This window comes from Mustela nigripes, chromosome 7, assembly GCF_022355385.1.
Source record: "Mustela nigripes isolate SB6536 chromosome 7, MUSNIG.SB6536, whole genome shotgun sequence".
In the NCBI taxonomy this organism is placed as follows: Eukaryota; Metazoa; Chordata; class Mammalia; order Carnivora; family Mustelidae; genus Mustela; species Mustela nigripes.
The window spans coordinates 23398837-23418810 of NC_081563.1; the positions used below are offsets into that span (position 1 = coordinate 23398837).

The following is a 19974-nucleotide window of genomic DNA, read 5'->3' on the forward strand; positions in this document are numbered from 1 at the left end:
CCTGGGAATATATTAATTTACAGACACTGGGGAATAGGAGAGGAATGGGGAGCCGTCCTCATCCTTGAAGAGTGTGGAGGGTAAGCCCTGTCTAGAGGTGTCTGGGCACAGGGGAGTGGCTTTCCAGAGACCGCCTTTGGGTCCTACAGATTCGTGGATTTAGAAAAATTATAAATCTGTCCAAAAAATAATTCCAGTCTATTCCCAATCAAATCCCCTCCACTGAAAAGGCTGTGACCTCACGTGTGTGTGTGTGTGTGTGTATGCACACGTGGGACCGGGGTGGGGCAGGAGGAGACACGCTGTGTTGGCTCACAAGGTTTACCTCTTCTCTTCCTAGCTACCTCCCACTTCATCGTGTTTGGATGGGCGACACTTGATCACGTGCCCTGTGTTATATCATCGTGCCTTCTGTGTGCGGGGGGCACAGTGGTGCTTTATCTGGTCTGCATCCGACCAGACCCTTTTGAAGCCCAGAAGGAACAGCCGTGCTGTGAGGAATGCCCCTTATGAAACCAAGTCTGTGCTAGATCATTTTTATAGCAATGGATGGTAACACAGAACAGCAGAAGCATTTGCCAGAGATCTGAAGAAAATCTGTGGAAGGAAAACTTAAGCTTGGGGGAATTTCATTCATTAATATTTTATGCAAATTGGGAAAACCATTGCTTCAGTGTAGCAGAAGAGTGCGCTGGTCCAGTTGTCATCAATAAAAAGAGTATAAGAATAAAAACCACTACCTTCGGATTCTCTTATTCTTTCCTTCCTTCCCTGTTAATTATTCATTCTCTATGGGGAGTCATTCAAAATATGCTTGTACAGAACTGCCTGCTTTTAAGAGGGATGTTATATGCCTGGGAGAAGAATTACTCCAATGTGTCTATAGTTAAGTGGGTCTGGTCCATTAGCATTACAGTATAATCACCCAAGATGCTGTTCACTGGATGGCAAGTTTTCTGAAGGAGCCACAAAACTTGACAGACGAAGTCCATTTAGATAAAAGCCAGTCCCCTCGCTTCTGAGCTTCTGTCCCAACCAAGATGAGGCGATTTGGGGAGGTAGTGGTTCCCTGTCCCGACTTCTGGAATACTCTCCAGAGTCACACACCCTGGCACAGTGACAGCCCAGAGAGGGAAAGAAGCCGAGGTATGGAGGGGAGATAGTGCCGGAGGGAGGGCGGGTCCCTGAGGGGCAGCTGGTGGTGCAGGCTGAGGGGCTCCTCTGAGGGAGAGGGCCGCCCCCTCCACTGACACGTGGGGAGGGGGGTGAGAACGGGGGTCCATGCACAGATAGGCGGGGGCAGGGGGGAATGGATTCTTGGCCTCTTCTTTCTTGAGGCCGGAGGCAGGGTCTGCCAAAATGGCGTAAGAAAGAGAATTTAGAGTCCTGTCTGAAGGAAATGGGAGAAGGATGCGCATAGGGACCAGCGGTACTGCCAGGAAACTACGTGGCTTGGAGGAGTTCTCCAAGCCTCAACTCATCTGGAAAGTGGGGATATTTTATGAATCTGAGGATAAAAATGAGGAAAAATGATTTGTGTGTTACAGATGCTGCACGAATCCTATTTGTGATGTTCAGATTTCTCCAGCTTACCTTGTTCCTTCCTCAAATCCCTCTAATATTTGTCACTGGGCATCCAGTTTAGCAATTCTATACTGGGAAATATTTCACATTATTATTTCTCTAGCCACAGTAGAGAACATTAGAGAGCACGTGTTTTTCATACTTCTCTGATGCTCCAGTTTTGTCTAAAAAACATTAGCTACCCAGGAGGGATTCAGTTGCTACTCAGGAGGTGAACTGACTCCCTAATAGTATTGGGAGGTCTGCAGCTGCGTCATGTGTTGGCGAAGGAAGAGGCAGTAGCCGGCGCTGATACACAAAATGGGCAAACAGAGGTACCACTCAGCTTACTTCACAGATCGACAATCACGCTCATGGCCGTCAATAACTCATATTTTCTGGCCGGCTTAACATTCATTTCGCAGTTTGGTGTTTGCCATCTTTTCCATATAAAGGCTGGTCAAGGGGGAAAATGCTTATACCTGGGTGCAGTATTCGATCCTCTCCAAAATTATGGCAAAGTTGGGCCTATCTTCAGGCTGATGTTGCCAGCACTGGGTCATTATTCGGTATCTGAAAGAAGAGCAAACACGCTCATTAAAACCAGGAGGAAGAGGGGTGAATACATTTTCCCAGCACTTCTCTAAGGGGGACAAGAGGGGGCACTGTCTTGGAGAGCGACTCCTCATCTAGGTCCCATGTGGTTGGCATCTGCTGCCCTCTGCTGATGGGCCGAGAAATCGTGCCCAGGTGTGAAGGTGCTAGAACACCAGAGCTCATGAACAGACATCCTGGCATTGACGTGAAATATGGCTCCTCTCATTGCATTTCTGAACTAAAGTCACCTCTGGGGAAGAATATTCTATTTCCCATCTGCCTCGCTTGTGGGACGGAGGTGAGGGATGCCAGACCGGGCAGCAGAAAATGCAGGGAATGGAAATAGTCAAAGGAGACTTAAGACAGATGGTGCAGGGCAGCATGGGAGTTGAAGGGGGTGGAGAGAGTCCCAGACACAGACTGCCAGGGGGTGTTGAGGAGTGAGTCCACAGTCTCCACCCCGACAGAGGATAACTCTTCAGGCATGACATTACTGCATTCAAGGGGCCGGAAGACGAACTCCCCTCACTGAAGTCACAGACATACTCCTAATCTGGGGCATATTAAAAGAGGTCAACCATCTGCCCCCTCCATCTTAAAACCAAAAGAAGTGTGTGTGGCTGCAATATTTTTTGCAAAGAAAAACCGTCTTTAGCAACTGGTAGAAATGTTTCTAAAAGAGTCATACACGGGCCCAGGACAATTCTTAGGGGGGTCCATCCGTCCTCCGCTGGTAACGAACTCCAGAACTTCCTGGTTGCTTTTGCTGGGGTATGGCATGTATCCAAGAGAAAATATCTCCCACAGCAGCACTCCAAAGGACCTGTGCACAGGACAGAAGAGATCATACAGGTCCATATGTACACATATACACACATAGACATACACACACAGAAACACACACATACGCACAAACATTAGATTTAAATTTTATTACATGTTTTCCTGCAGTTGAGAATTCTTAATATGGACAACAAAAATTAAAAAAAAAAAAAAAAAAGAATGAGAGGGGCACCTGGGTGGCTCAGTGGGTTAAATAAAGCCTCTGCCTTTGGCTCAGGTCATGATCCCAGGGTCCTGGGATCGAGCCCCACATCAGGCTCTCTGCTCTGCAGGGAGCCTGCTTCCTCCTCTCTCTCTGCAGGGAGACTGCTTCCTCCTCCTCTCTCTCTGCCTGCCTCTCTGCCTACTTGTGATCTCTCTCTGTCAGATAAATAAATAAAATCCTTAAAAAAAATAAAAATAAAAAAAAATGAGAAAGTAGTCACAGGTGATGCTCCGTAAAAAGATAACCATGATGAGCACGTTATTTTTTTGTTCCGGTCAAGTTTCTGTACTTAGATTTCTTTTACATAACTGCAGTTCTATTTCAAACGCAATTTTGAACCTTGACTCTTTTTTGCAATTTCTATTATAGCATAACATTTTCTGTGCTCATAGAAACATCTTAAATGGCCATAAAACATTCCATCGAGTCGTTGTGCCACGATGTGCCTTACCGTTTCCATACTGTCTTCAATTTTTAAAAATATTTAAAAGACTGAGGACCATCTTTTAAATCTGTGATGCATTTTTTTAAAAGGACAACTTTCTTAGGACAAAATCCTCAAATTTAGGATTAAGATAATCTAGTAAAATCTAGGATAATTCGAATCAAATTACTAGACCAAGAGAATATGAACATCGAAAAATTCTTGACACCTACTGTCCACTGCCACACTTCCAAGTGTGATTCTGATCACAAGCGGCCAGCATTGTGTGTGAAACCATCAGACAGTCACCGACATTGAGTATCATCAAAAATGACAACTTGGAATGATTTTAAGGGAAAAAAAATGATAGAACCTTTTAAATTATATCGACTTGGTAATTAACACTGTTGAGTGTTTTCTCAAGTATTTATTAATTGACTTCCTTTTTTTCCCTTCCATGAATTGTTTGTATCTTTTGCCCATTTGTAGCTACATGCTGTTTCGTATTTATCCAATTTCTTTTTGATTTGTAGACATACTTTATCAGAGATGTTCACCTTTATTCAAAATTGAAGTACTTCTATCAGTGGCTTGCTAAAACTACCAACAATTTTGTGTTTAGGTAGTCAAATTTATTTTTTCTTTAATTTGTGATTTCCTTCATCTGTTTTACAGATTATGCACTCCTTCTTTCACTAAAGATTAGATGAGTACTTGCTGTTTTCTTGTATTTGTTCTTCCTCCTCAGCTGGATCTGAGAACTTAGTCTGGGGCATGGTGTGAGGTAAGTGTTCTGAATTGAATTGTTTTGCAAACAACCGCTCTTCCAACACTATGCATAGAATACTTTCCCCCTTATTGACTTGTGTGTAAAACAGGTTTCTGGGCTCTCTAGTCACTTCATCTCTATGTCTGTTTCTTTTCTTTTCTTTCTTTCTTTCATTCTTTCCTTCAAGATTTTATTTATTTGATAGAGGTAGAGGAGTGCCCACAAGGAGGGGGAGCAACACAGGGAGAGGGAGAAGCAGGCTCTCTGCTGAGCAGGGAGCCTGATGCGGGACTCGATCCCAGAACACTGGGATCATGACCTGAGCTGAAGGCAGACGCTCAACTGACTGAGCCACCCAGGTGTCCCTATGTCTGTTTCTTGCATTGAGACAATTCTATGTTAACTTTTTGTATATTTATGCTTTAATACCTGGTAGGCACTTTTGGGGTTATTTCTCTTTTTAAAGAAATACACCTGAATTCTCATTTGTTATTTGTTTTAAATGAACTTTAAAATATGTTTCAGAATCATCTCCTTTCATATTTTGACTAAAATTTTTAGTTATTTTATTTATTTATTTTTTAAGATTTTATTTATCCATTTGACAGACAGAGATCACAAGTAGGCAGAGAGGCAGTCAGAGAGAGATGGGGAAGCAGGCTCCCCACTGAGCAGAGAGCCCCATGTGGGACCCCGAGATCATGACCAGAGCTGAAGTCAGAGGCCCAACCCACTGAGCCACCTAGGGGCCCCTAAAATTTTAATTTTAAACTTTGAATTACATTATTAGCTTTTTGGGGGGAAAAGCACATCTATCTTTGTTTTTGTATCTGGTTGTAGTTTTTGGATGTTAATAAATATTTTATCAAAAATTGGAGAGAACTACAGCTCCTCCATATCCAAAGGGACAAAAAGTACATCAGCTTGGTGAAATTTCAAAGATTCTAGTGAGGAGCATTGGGTAAAGATATTTTCCATATTTTTCAGGTGAGAAGGCTGAAGCAGAGGTTATTATGCAATTAATCTGAAACAGACTGGAATACGTTATTAGATCCCTTGACTCTGGTACCTACAAGTTGCCTGGTACATATATTATTTTTCTCTGCTTGGTGGTTTGTTTTCCTCCAAGGCAAAACAAAATAAGCAAAAATCATGCAAAGGCCTGGCAGCAAGGCCTCAAGTATTCCGGATGTCTGTTTTCTGCCCGTCTAGATAGCTAGAGGAAATAGATTGTAGTATCCTTTGAGAGAACCAGCATACAGGTGGCAAATAGATGTTTATTTTCTTGGTTTGAAGTTCAAAGGGACAAGAAGTAGTGCAGGTCATAGAACTTTGATAATTTCAGGTAGGGAGAGTTGTTAGCTTTAGCAAATAACCATACAGGACATCCAGGCAAATTTGTTCAGGAAATATAAGAAATGCTTTTAGAATATAAGTATATCCTAAATATTGTGTGGGACGTACTTATACTAAAAAATTACGCACTCTTCATCTGAAATTCAATTTTAACTGGTCATCTTTTATTTTGTCTAGCAACCTCACAGATCAAGTAAATCTGTATTTTGTATGCCAGATGGTTCTTTAATCACCTATAAGTCTTTCCTCATTAGGAGCAATAGGGCCCACAGCTTTGCACTGAAACATTCAAAGTCAAATAAAAACAAGTATTTTTTAAAAATCCCACTCTCCTGCTCTTGGTTTTAAACTTGCTTTGCCTGAAATTGTAGAAACAAATTAAGTGGTTGCTGCCTGAATTACTTCAAAAATTTCAATGAAGCTAATCGGATGAAAAGGTTTTAAAAATCACAAGTTGTGCTGTGCTTATCAGTCTTTTTAAGTTTCATTTTATTTTCCCCTCTTCACACCTGGAAGATTGTCTTGAGGTGTGGTAGAGGGCGGAGCACAGTTTTTGGAAAACTGGGAGTCAAAAATGTATGGGCTTCGGGTTACAGAATGAGTAAGTCTTGGGGATGGAGGTAGGGCAGAGGGAATGAATAGGTTGCTGGTATTGTAATAGGGCTCTAGGGTGAGAGACGGCGGCCAGGTTGTGGGAGCACAGCGTCATGTGTGGACTTGTGCAATCCCTATGTTGTGCATTGCAGGTCGGCTACGCTTAGAAAAAAAAAAAGCTTGTGTTGTATTTAAATATGCAGCCTGCTGATTCCACTTCTTTTACACTTCCCCTGAACCTTCAGACTCACAGAGCAGAAGTCCACTCAACGTCTCCGCTGGCCTGTCTTACAGGCATCTCATACTGGACTTGTGCAAAAGCTCTTTCCACACCCGACTCACCCCTCCGTTCTCTCCAGTGATGGCAACTAGCAGTCGCCCTTGATCTCACTCTTTCCACACCTCCCACTCCATGGCCGACTTTCATCAGCCCTGTCAGCCACCTTCAAGACAGAGCGTGAATCCCGCCACTGCTAACACCGCCCCTCCCCCCTCCCCCGACCACTAAGCCTAGTCTCTCTGTTCTCTTATCTTGACATGGGTAGGATCTCCCCATCTTCCCCTGTCCCATTCCAGTCTCTCTTCATTGGCAGCCGGAGTGATATTATATATGTATATTTAAAGACCTTGTCAAACTCTGGCTTTCAGCCTTTCAGGGAGCATCCCACTGTGTGCTAAATAAAATCCACATCCCTTAACCTCTATGTCTGGCCCCTGCCTGCCCTTCTCACTCACCTACCACTGTTCTGCTCCCCCCGCCCCCGTGTTCACTGGGGGGGGGCCAGCTGAGAAGACTCATTTTCATTCCTCAAACACAGTCGTCTTGCTCCTGCCACTGGCGTTTTATACTTGACTTCCTCTTCAGCCTGGAAAAATCTTCCAGATCTTTCCATCTTTCTGCCATTCAGGCATTAGACTGTCACCTCCTCCATGGAGCCCTCCCCGCCCTCTGTATGACGCAGCTTCCCTCCCGGGGCCCCTCCGCCCCTCCACTCTTGATCATCCGCTTTTTTGTCTCGCCGGCCCTCATCAGTATTCAAGGTTATGCAATTTACCTGTGTCTTTAAGTGTTTTAATTAGGAAATAATTAGGAAACAATCTAAACTTTTTAAAGAAAATGTAATTTGATAGCTATTTAGGTACTGAGATGCCCAGTCCCCTTTTCTTTTGGAAGAAATAAGATCGACATCGTCAAGTCCCGCCCTGCCTCCTCTCCTCCTTCCTCTCTCCCCTCCCCCCACTGAAGTGAGAACGCAGCCTTCCCATCTGTGTTTTCATAGTTTTCACAATGTGTGAAAGCATAAACAGTAAAGAATCTGTATTATAGACTCGATTTTTATATTTAAAATGATATATAATGATATTCTACCCTTCTGGAACTTGTCTTTCTTCCACCGAAGGTTGCATACAGATTTATCCGTGTTGATGCAGGTGTCTGGGGTGCTCTTTTATTCCGCTGGGGACTTTCCCGTGATATCAGTAAACCACAATTTATTTTCCATTCCCCATTTGAGGGAGACGTAGGATACTTTGTGCTTTTTCTCTATTACAAACCACGTTGCAAGCGAGCATCCTTGCCCGAGTCCCTTTTTGTCAACGTCCGTCTAATGTAGACAGGTGGAAGTGGGATTCCTGGCTCGTACGAGAGACAAGTGCTCAGAACAATTACCTAATTACCTAACTTATTCTCGGCATCTGGATCGGGCAGCTGGTGGTGCCCTAACTTTGGTGCACATGGAATCACCTGGAGGGCTCCTTAAAACACAGATTCCTGGGCCCCACCCCTAGACTTCCTATTCCATTAGGCGTGAGGTAGGGGCTAAGAAGCTACATTTCTAACACATCCCGCGTGATGCCCGTGCTGTTGATCCGAGGACCACACTGAGATCCACCGGGTTTGGGTAAGTCAGATCTCAGCAACTTAAAACAACAAAGGCTCCTGCTCACATGGACAAACGCGGGTCCGAGACGGGGCTCCGATCACTGTGGCTCCGCCATTTCGTGACGTTACTTCCACACAGGCTTTCCCAATCCGGGGACTCTCATTCCTTGTCTTCTTGGTTTCCTGTGTTGCTGTTGAGAAATTCGATGCCATTTGGACTCTCTGTTTTTATCTCTGACCATATTTTACTACAATTATTTTCTTTTTCTCCTTAGAAGCTTACAGAATCATGATCACCGTTGGTCTGAAATTTCATGATGACATGCTTTCATGTGGCTCTTTTGATCCATTGACCTTGGCACTTGGTGGATGCTTTTGTTCTGCACATGTATGCTTTTCTGTTCTGGAAAATCTTCTTGAATTATTTCTTTGATATCTTTATTCCCTTCATTTCTTCTGTACATTCTTTTTGGGATTCCTATTTGTCAGCTAACTGGACCTAATTGTCTAATCCTCTTAATTTTCTCTTCCTTTCTTTCCTATATGTCCCATTTGCTTATATTTGTTTCCTCCTCCTCCTTCTTCTTTAAGATTTTATTTATTTGACCAGAGAGAGAGAAAGTGTGCAAGCGAGTGCACAAGCAGGGGGAGGGGCAGGCAGAGGTGGAGGGGGAAGCAGGCTCCCCGCTGAGGAGAGAGCCTCACCCAGGGCTGGATCCCAGGACCTTGGAATCATGACCTGAGCTGACGGCAGATCTTAACCAACCGAGCCACCCAGGAGCCCCTAGTTGTTTTATTTCTTGATGATTTATTTAACTCTGTCTTCCGAGCTTTCTGTTACTTTTACATATCTATCATCATAGTAAAAAAATAAATTTCTTGAGAACAGTTTTAGATTGTAAATAAATGAAGCAGATAATACACAGAGTTCCCACATACTGCACATCCAGTTTTCCCTACTTTTAGCGTCTTACATTCATATGGTACATTTGTTACAATTAATGAGCCAATATTAAGGGATCATTAATAACTAAAACTTGCAGTTTATTTCAGATTTCTTTAGCTTTTGCCGAATTTACTTTTTCTGTTCCAGGACCCCGTTAGAATATCACATTATACATAGTTGTCATGTTTCCTTAGGCTCTTCTTGACTGTGACAACTTCTCAGGGTTTCCTTGGTTTTGATGATCTTGACAGTTTTGAGGAGTATTGGTCTGCGCTTTAGTAGAATGCCCACCTGGGATTCGTCTGCTTCTCTTATGATTAGATGGGAGTTGTTGGGTGTGGGGAGAAAGACCACAGAGGTTAAATGTCATTTTTATCACAGCATATCAAGGGCACAAGCTATCAATGAGATCAGTCACTGCTGACATTGACCTTGATCACCTGACCTGACGTTGCTGTGTGCAGTCACACAAGCTTCAGGGGACTAATGCGCCATCTCCTTGAGCACTCTCTATTTTTACTTTCTAAGAACTCTTTTCTCTAAAAGCCTTGTTTTAAAAAATCTTTCATCCTTAGATTATGGTTGCAATAATTTATCTTTCTGAGGATATTAGGGTTTTTACAAGTTTTCCTAAGCTTTGTATTTTTCTTCCTCCAAGTTCCCTCTTTAGATGTTTGTTTCTTTCAGATTAGACTCTACTCTCAAGCCTTCGTGGGTTCTTGGCTGCCTGTTCGTATTTTATGACTGGGACAGTGCAAAGCCGATGGGAAGCTCTTGTGGATCCTGTCCCTTGGGGGGCCACCTGGCTTGCGTGTTTCCCTGGGAGTATCAGTCTCTTGTGGCTGCTGTAACAAACCGCCACACACTTGTTGGCTTGAGACCACAGGAGTTTGATTTCTCCCAGCTCTGGAGGCCGGACATCCAAAATCAGTGCAGTATCCTGGGATAAAATCATGGCGTCTACAGAGCTCTATTTTTAAAAAAAAGATGTATCCCTGTTTCTAACAGAGATTCATCCTCAGTGATGTCTTGATGTGCCCAACACCAGAAAGGCTTTAATTCCATCTCTTCGCAGAGGGAACCCCTGGTTTTGTGCGATGGTAGGGGAGAGATGGGGGTGAGGGAATGGGCCAACGATCTGCTTACTTTTTAAACATGTCTGTAACCGAGTTTCCTGTCTACTGCTCTCTGCGGCCGGGGGTGCCTGGCACCTTCAGCTTCTGGGCCTTTCTGGGATTTTCTGCAGTGTGAACCAGGCTGTTTCTGGACCTCAATATAATGTTCCAGTTTCCTAAGTAAGGTACCACCCAGTTTCCAAATTTTTGTCATTGTTGTCATTTTTGTCCTTGTGGGTTTTTCTACAAGTAAAGAAGACTTCCTTTTGTGTTGTATGCATGTGTGTGCGTGTGTGTATGGACGTGTGCTTGTGTGTGCATGTGTATGTGTTCATGTGGGTGCACATGTGTGTGAGTGAGCATGTGTGCGTGCATGTGTGTGTGCGTGCGTGCGGGTGTGCGTGCGTGCATGTGTGTGCATGTGCGTGTGCATGTGGGTGCATGTGCATGTGTGTGCACATGTACACGTGTATTTGGCAGATAGCACTAATTTAATCTGCCATTTCAAATTCTATGTTGCTCTCATAGAATGTAAAATATAAAAAAGCACAGATATTTCCTCAAAACCGTAGAAACAGAACTACCTTACAATCCAGCTATCCCATTTCTGGGTCTACAGCCAGTGGAAACAGAGCCCGTATCTCGAAGAGAGATCTGCAGTCCCGAGTTCACTGCAGGGTTATTCGAAACAGCCGACGTGTGGAAGCCGCCTAAATACCCACCGGCAGATGATGGATCAAGAAAACGTGGCGTGCGTATAAACCACGGAATATTATTCAGCCTTCAAAGAGAAGAAAATCCTGCCATTTTCGACCACATAGATGAACCCGGAGGACCGGATGTTGAGTGACCAAGCCAGGCACAGAGGGACACCTGCTGCAGGCTGTCCCCTCGAGGCGGCATCAGAGAAGCGGAGGGCGGGATGGAGGTTGCACGGGCAGGAGGAAGGAGAACGTGGGGAGCTGTTGGTCTGGGAGCCCAAAGTGTCAGCTATGCAGGACGAGTAAGTTCTGGAGAGCTCACGTGCGGTGTTTTCCACTCTCAGTTTTACCTGTAGAGTGGGTCCCAACCCCACTAAGCCTACAGCACTTTCGTGCTGATAATTATTTTCTCCTTTTTTCTGTTGGTGGAGAGAATGTCATTGATCAATTTTTCTAATATTACCTCAACGTTGCCTTCCTGGAATAAACCCAACTTTGGAGTTTGGAGAAAAAACCCCAAATCCTGTGTCTCTCCACGCGTAGTCCCCGGTGAGGGGGCTTGGCGTCTCCTGGACACTGGTCAGCAAGGCAAGCAAGGCAGAGTCTCGGCGATGCCTGAGCCCTCAGGGTGGGGGGAGTAACTTGGGCCCCACAGGCCTTTCTGTGGGTTTGGATCCTTGCCCGCCTCCAACAGCCTCTGCCCCTCCCCGTGAGATAGCATGGGAGCACTTGCTCGGGAGCACTGGTGTGAGGCCCACAGCGAGACCCGCAGGACGGCCACGCAAAGACTCACCATGTGTCTGTTTTGGAAGTAAATATTCCTTCCATGAAGGCCTCTGGAGGCATCCACTTGACGGGCAGCATGGCGCAACCTCCTTTGCGGTAGTAGCTGGCTCTGTGGGGAGAAGAGGTGACCCACGCTTGGTCCTGGAGGGGGGCTCCGAGTGGGAGCTCTGCCAGGCGACCATGGGCTGCGGCCATTCCAGGACTGAGATGAGTGAGGGGTTCTCAGGCCTCGGAAGGAGAGGAGGGGCACACAGGTCGTTGAAAATGAAGGGGAGAACTTTGGTGTCATTTAACAGGAAGCGGCCCACTGCAATGACTAGAGTATCCGCTGGCAGATGGGCACGTTTCCCTAGATGGGTTTCGTGTGGTCTAGCTCACAAGGACTAACAGTACTCCAGCTGGGGCCTGAGGCCCACACTCACGGAAGATCCGACCTGGAGGCACTGAGAGCAGGGCCTGTGTCTTGTCTGCTTTGGATCCTCCGTGGGACTCGTGCGGTGTTTCGTTCAGTAGCAGAGCTCAGCAGAGCTCTGGGGAGCCAGAGGGACGCTGCCTCCCCCCAGCACACCCCAGCCGAGAACACAGGGCTGGTGGCAGAGCTGCCTCCCAAGTTGTGAGGTGACCGAACAGTTTTTATCATGAGCTGCGTTAATGACATCACTAACAAAAACTAGTAAGTTAGCTCACGCCTTTGAAGCCAGCTTCTCCTGTAGCCCTGCGTTCTCCTGCTCGGGGAGGCAGCTCCCCACCAGTTGCCCAGAGTAACGCTTCAACAAACATGGACAATGGTCTCCCCTCATCCATGTGAGATATCCTCCCGAGACCGCCAGTGGACGCCTGAAGCCACAGATAGTACCAAATCTTACAGGTCCCCGGATTTTCTCCTATATACATGTCTATGATAAAGTTTGATTTATAAATTAGGCTCAGGGAGAGATTAATAACGAACACTATTAATACTACAGAACAGTTATTAACAGTACAGTGATAGAAATGTGAATGGGGCGTCTCTCTCTCAAAGTATCTCCCCGTCCTGTCCTCACCCTACTTCTTGGGTTGACGTGAGATGATAACAAGCCTGTGTGAGGGGATGGGGTGGGCCCAGAGACACAGGCATTGGGACAGGAAGTTAGGTGACTCTTGACCTGCTGACGGTATGTCAGAAGGAGGGTCACCTGCCTTCAGACCACACTGTTGACCATGAAAACTGAAACTGGCGAAAGGGAAACTGAGGATAAAGGGGGACCCCTGGACTGAGTGTTTACTCCGCTGAGTGCTGAGGACGTGAATAAGTCACAGTTTCTCTCGCCCCAGCGTGGAGTGGGAGGAACAGACATACCGACACCTGCAGTGGAGACAAACACGTATGGTGATGGAGGTGTGTGCGAAGCTCAGGGACACAGAGGCAGTGGTGAGAGACAGGAAGAGCATCACAGACCGGGGCCGAGGGAGCTGAATGGTGAGGAACTCTCTGGAAGACCATTCCTGACGCATGACATCACACACGTGTGTGGGCACAGTGGAGCTGTGGACCGGTTGGGGTGGTAAAGCTAGGGCAGGGGAGCCGTCAGAGCTGAAGATGGAGGGGAAGGGCTCGCTCGCTAAGTCAGCTTGCTGCAACTTTCGTCTGTTGAACGGAGGGGAATCCTGGGTATTCCCAGAAGGGAGGGGGAGGGGCGCTGAGCCTCTGAGAGGTAAAGAGAAGGGAGAGCGGAACCCCCGATCACCCGCGCTGCTACCCTGCAGGAACGGGGTGCCGTCAGCATTTCCTCCCGTGTTGATCACTACCAGTTCTACAGGGGACCAGGGGACTTTGGGGGTCCCCTGTACTCTCTAAGGACTGAAAGCTCTCTGTGACCATCTCTCCCCGCTCCACCCCTGGACTGGAGGGTGCGCAGTTAGTGACCATGCTAAGGAGTGACTTGCTCACACAGCCAGTCACGGTCATAAATAATCAGCTGAAAATGAAACAAGGGGTTGGGAAGAGAAGCGTGAGGCAAAGGACAGCAGAAGAGCTTTCTTTTTCATTAGAAAAATTATTTTATTTTTTAACGTGCCCTTGAGACTATGACAGGGATGAAGAGATGAAGCTTAGCTACGGGCTCTGAACGCCCCCTCCCGCGGCTCCCCGGGGTAGGTAGAGAAGACTGGGCAGCCAGCTGTTCTGCTGTCAGTTCTGGGGTGCTCCTGTCTGGAGTGATGGAAGCCAAGTCCACTTAGAATTCCTGAGTATAGAGGAGAGGGGTGAAGTAAAACCTTACTGAGATTTTTTTCCATATCAGGTATCTGGGTTATTCTGTGCCTGAGAACATTCTGGGATTAGAGAGTTGGAACCAGAAAGATGATCTCCTTAAGAACATGGTGTCAGTGAGGGCAGCCATTGTGATCTTAGAATTAGGATCACACCAGGCACATGCACTAGCTGAGGTGCCATATGTCTTAGAAAAGGCCTTAAGGAAATGTTAGGTGGTCAATGGACGGTACCAGAGATGACTTAGGGCATAGGCAGCCACGTCCCATTCTCTCCTGAGGGGACGGGGCTTTGATGGGTAACCGCCATCTTTGCTCACCTGTAGATGTCCCGGGCCATTCCAAAATCTCCGATCTTGGCCACTCTGCCGGGACCTGGGCAGGTCAAGAGGCAGTTTCTGGCAGCAATGTCCCTGGGAAGAAAAAAAGGAAAGACACAATGCACTTCCTAATTTTATTTCTGGGAAGACACACAGGTAATATTCATCACAGGGATTTTCACCTCCAATCTCAAGTTCAAGTAGTTCCCTTCTCTGCCCTCTCTTTCCTGGACTACACTACACTCCAGTCTGAGAGAAATAGTTAGAGCCATTCTAGCCCTCAGAACTAACAGGCAAGTGGAAACGGATTTGGGGAGATGATTGAAAATGTTTAATGGGATAATAATAATGAAAGTAATGATAATAGGAACTAGAATTTATTGGCCTTTTACTCTGTACTAAGCATTGTTCTAAGTGCTTCCTAGGTGATTATCACAACAACCCTAGAAGATACAGGGCACTGTTCTCGTTCTATTAAAAAAAAACTTAAGCTAAAAGAAGATCATATAGGGACATAAGAAATGCCATTTGGCTCAGGTTATTGTTTTGTGCAGACTGCTGTTGGTTTCTGCCAGTTGCCTGGGGGAGTGTTCTGGGAGAGCATGGCTTCCATGATACCAAGTTCAAGCAGGTCATAGTATTCCCCAGTAATTCTAGTTTTCTTTTTAAATAAGCTACTATTGTTCTTACATCCATGATTTTCACTAATGCCTTTGCTAAGCTGTATGCGTCACAGCTCTGGGACCGAGGAATCATTTCTTTCAAGTCATAAAGTTATCATGTCTTCTTTTTTTTTTTTTTTTAAAGATTTTATTTATTTATTTGACAGACAGAGATCACAAGTAGGCAGAGAGGCAGGCAGAGAGAGAGAGAGAGAGAGAGGGAAGCAGGCTTCCTGCGGAGCAGAGAGCCCGATGCGAGGCTCGATCCCAGGACCCTGAGATCATGACCCGAGCCGAAGGCAGCAGCCCAAACCACTGAGCCACCCAGGCGCCCCAGTTATCATGTCTTCTTGCCATTGCACTCCAGATGGCCTATTTTCCTGTAGCATGCCTGGAAGGCATGATCAGAACTCTCCAGACTCATCCAGTCATCAACGGCTTACCCATTCTTGACATGCATGTGAGAATGAAGGATGCATCTAGAGAAAGTCTGGAAAGTCTAGAGAAAGTCTCTAATAATATTGAAGACCTGGGCAGAAAAAAAAAAGCATTTCTTAGGGAGTACAGGTAACATTTTCCTATTTTCATCAGTTTCCCAAAGGTCCTGATCTTTGGTAGAGAAATGAGGATGTGGGGAAAAGAAATAGGATCTGGACTGGGGGCGGGGGCGGTCATTAGGGCACTTAAGATACCAGAAGAGTGGGGCAGAGAGGGAAATTGGTGTTAATACCACTGACCTGATACAGAGGGTTTCAGCTGAATTTTGAGGACCAATGGTGCATAAAATGCCCTAATAAAACTATGAAAGCATAACATATATGACATCAAAAAGAAGAAAAGTAGTAGGATATATAGCCATCATTTCTCAAGAGAAATACTCTGAAATAGACCAGAAACAATATTTATATCTCCAGGAAGGTCTTTACACTGATGCGCATGAAATGTTTGCTTAAAGAAGTGATCTTGAATTTAATGGCAAAAAAGTGAACGTGATATCAGAGAACACACCAAGAATTGGTAGAACGACCCATAATTCTTGAAATGGCAATAAACCATGTCCAAAGGAAACAGATCTAATAGAAAAATGGGAGCCTATGCATCTGGGAAAGGAGTTCTGCTCTGAATTCTGGAGATGTGCATGCCCGGGAACCTGTGAGAATCTTGTGGCGGACCTTGGTGGAGGAGGGAGCATGAGAGCATGAGAGTGCGTTCACAGAGCTCCTGGCCTGCGGCGAGGAGGTGTGAAAGATGCTTTCCTAATGCCAGTTAGCCCAGAAGAAAAGCTGTGTTTTGGGATGGACAATTTCTGTTCCATGTTGCCTTGTGCTTATAAAGCAGATCCTCTTTGCAGATCCTACATTCCTGATTTGGTCTTTGACAATTTTACTTCTCAAAAAAGATAAAAGTAGCAATAGATGATGACTCGGGGATGCACTTCTGACCTTCAATAACCATGTACAGATGTGGAAGTGGTAGGAACCCAGAGTGACTGTGATCCTGGTTTCTCATCATCTATAAGAAGAGAGCACCGGATGTAGTTGGCATGTCTCACGGCTTCAGGAAAGCAGGTTTTAAAACATTAGAGGAAAGAAGAACATGATTCCCTCAGCCGGGAGAATCCGGATGCTTGGTAATGAACATGGGGTGGAGACCAGAAAGCAGAAATGATCTCGGGGAGAAGGGAAGGCAGGTGGCCAGAGTCACCAAGGTGACCGCCCAGCTCGCTCTCCAGTGAGTCCAGACTTAGAGGACACAGAAAGCAGGTGGAAAGATGGCTCTAGCCAAGAATGAATCCCAAGAAGACCACAACCTTGTCCTGTCTGAGCAGCAGTGGAGCCCAGAGCTGAGATTTATGGAAAGTTCTGGGCACCACAGAAAGGGCAAGAACAATGGCAGGGCTGCCCGTGCTTTGAGGCAGAGGGCGTGGCTTTGGAGGAGAACCTGAAGGACTGGTCCCAGCTCCTTTTTCACTCCTGTTGTTTCTATTAAGCAGAAGATCTGTGAGTCGGACAGAGTTAGAATCAAGAGGAAGATCTGAAGACCGAAGGGATGGAGTGACAGTGGAAGGATATGCTGGTGTGAATGTTTATTGCCTGGTTTTAGGAACGACTTTAGGAGCCCAGGCGAGTGCCCTTCTTGATCTTTAATTTCTCCGTTTTTATTAGGGCAGAAAGCATAGCTTGCTATCTGCTTACGTGCTTTTTCCATTTCTGAACTCACACAGCTTCTCTCATTTCCTGCTTTGTACTTACATATTCTAATTATTTCGAACATGTCTTATACTCTTTGAAGACATGCGTTAAAAAGTGATTGTTCATTCATTCACCAGGCTCGTATTTACTAACTGAGAAGCATATCATTAGGAAGAGCTTTGCAAAGAGCCTAACAATCTATTTGACTTCTCAGATTTCAGAATCAAGGTGTCAGCTGAGAAAGTCATCAACATCCACATGGAAAGAAATACGTATTATCTATCATGTCTAGAGCATTACACGTGGATTTGATGTCCTAATCAAACGCCATTTAAATGTAAGGGTCCTATAGAAAAGAGGAAATGAAGTATGGAAGCCAAAAAAAAAAAAATGAACATGCTTCATTTCAGAGTATTTTAGAAAAAAATTACTGTATCCAACAGACATGAATTGTGCCCTGCGATGTAACAGGGGTATGAAGAGAAATAAAACTGCCTTCAAGTCACCCATAGTCAAATATGTGAAAATAGGAGCTCCTCTAACTGCCCTTAAGGAGCTTGGTTTTCTAGACAGGAAAAACGTTAAAGTGATAGCAGACTGCAAGGTGCAGGTGGGAATCCCCACACAAGGTCAAGAACAGCTTGTCTCATCTCCGGCACCGGGATTGATCTTTTATGATACCCATTTTACATATGAGGTAAATGAAGCCCTGACCGGGTCAGTAATTATCTTAAAGACTAGCGAAGTTGAGTCATCCAGACAAGTCTGGAGAGACACCTGCCATTGTACTCTGCAGGGGGCAGACCTGAGCCCTGGAGACACACAGGGCAGCACACAGAAGGCAGAGGGACGAGCAAGATCGCTTTGACTCACCGGTGGATGAAGTGATTTTCCTCCAAATACTGACAGCCACAGGCGATGTCCCGAGCCACATGCAGAAGGTCCAGCATGGCCAGGGAGGAGGGCTGGTTCTGTGGGAGAGACAGAAGCGATCCACTGACCAGAATTCATGGGCAGAGAAGATCTGCAACGCGGGCTTTAAGAGCTGACAAGGAGCGAACAGGGACACCCTGCCCCGCTGGGTCTCAGCCCCGGCCGCACCTCGGAAATCACGGGGGCGGCTCTCAACACACATGCCCGGGGCTCAACCCCGACCAACGAACCCACCTCTCTGGGGGGTGCATAGTGTTTGCAAGTTCACAGCCCCCAAGGTCCATGCAATATGCAGCCGGGGCTGAGAGCAACCCAGGATGGGGCAGGGGTCCCGCCCCCTTTCCGTGTATTTTGCTCGTTCTTCCACCACAATCTCCACAAACACGCAAACCTGCCGATCTTACGAACAAATCTTGAGAAGAAATCAAGGGAGATAAGTGTTTCTTTCTTTCTTTTTTTTTTTTTTTTAAAGTGTTCTGTTTCAATGTTTTAAAATGTTTAAAGAGCTAATCTTCTTCAAGCAGTTGTAGATCTAAAGTGGACTGACCGACCAAGAGGAGTTTTCAGGAAATGCTGGGCAGGTGAAGAGCGACATCGAGCGTTTCTACATGAAGTCTCTTGTGCAAAAAGAGAGAGATCACCCCACCCCCGGGGTGCAGCTCGTCCCGGCTTCCTCCGCAGCCTTGCTGGACTCGCAGCAGACTTTCCAAGAAGGCTGCAGCCCTTCTTAAAACCCCCAAAGTCTGCAGCAGCCTGTTATCACTCAGTGTCACATTCACTTTGCTGCTGCAAAAGTCACAGTAAACTGTGAGGTCCCCGAGGGGGGATTTCAGTGTCCACTTCCCGGTACCCAGCGTGACGCTCAGCACACAGTGGCAGTTCAGGGGAACACTGAGGGGTGGCTGATCGATGACAGCTGAATTATGATTTACCCAGACGGCGGCTGGGAGTTTTCTCTGCCCCAGATCTAGGCCTCCTTGGGACTCCTTGGAGCAATAGTATGGATCTGGGGGAGGCGGAGAGGAGGCTGGCAGCTCTAGGGCATGCTTCGATTCTGGGGGAGACAACTTAGAGAAGGGAATACTGTCTGCCCACGGAACATCAGGAAATGCCTTTATGATCTACAGCAAGTCCATGCACATGACCTCCTTTGAGGCAACATCTTGTGCAGTTGTGGGGAAGAGAGGGTATCTCCATATGAAAGAGAAGGCTGAGGGCTCAGAGAGGCTAAGTGATTCCCTTCAGGTCACACAGCCTATAGCAGGGAGCTGGGCTTTAAAGATCCGGGTTGGGGGAGGCAGCATCCTAGGAGTTAAAACTGGGCTGTTCAGGATAACATGCCCAAGGAGAGAGGGAGAACACATGGGCACAGGGCACAGTACTGTGTACAGCCTGAGGACTCATATTCTCAGTACAGCTGATTCAGAATACAGCCCACAAACGCAGTAGCAACATAGTGCAGTGGCCAGTTGGGCTGACCTCGGCTTCATCCCTGCTCATCCAATACTCACTGTGTGGCCTGGGACTAATTGCTTTGCCTCTTTCCAAGCTGGTATCCCTGTCTGAGAAAGAGGCGTGTTCTTATCACCCTCGCTAGATTATTACAAGGACCCACAGCAAGAGGCCCAGAGTGAATCCTTCATGAAGGGGTCTGCAGTCACGGTGGGCTGCCTGGAGGACCACGGTAGTCTCAGCAAACGGCCCCTGTGTCTGGCTTCTCTAAGGGCCTGATTAGGGTCAGAACCACTGGGCACTGGGAGAGAGTACCCGTCTCCTGGGGGTGAAAAAGTAATACAGTTCCAAGGGAAATATTAATCCTTTTGGCTATAGTATTAG

General features: G+C 46.2%; 1 protein-coding gene across 1 annotated transcript in view; it reads right to left on the reverse strand.

The window, feature by feature from the left end:
- Positions 1–19974, reverse strand: part of ALK (ALK receptor tyrosine kinase) — a 673357-nt gene that overhangs the window by 2986 nt on the left and 650397 nt on the right. The window contains exons 24-28 of the mRNA XM_059405373.1: positions 18079–18176; positions 14352–14444; positions 11789–11890; positions 2849–2983; positions 2046–2136 (exon numbers count right to left, since the gene is read on the reverse strand). Of these exons, the coding sequence (XP_059261356.1) occupies positions 2046–2136; positions 2849–2983; positions 11789–11890; positions 14352–14444; positions 18079–18176 (519 nt within the window). The remainder of the gene's footprint in view (positions 1–2045; positions 2137–2848; positions 2984–11788; positions 11891–14351; positions 14445–18078; positions 18177–19974) is intronic.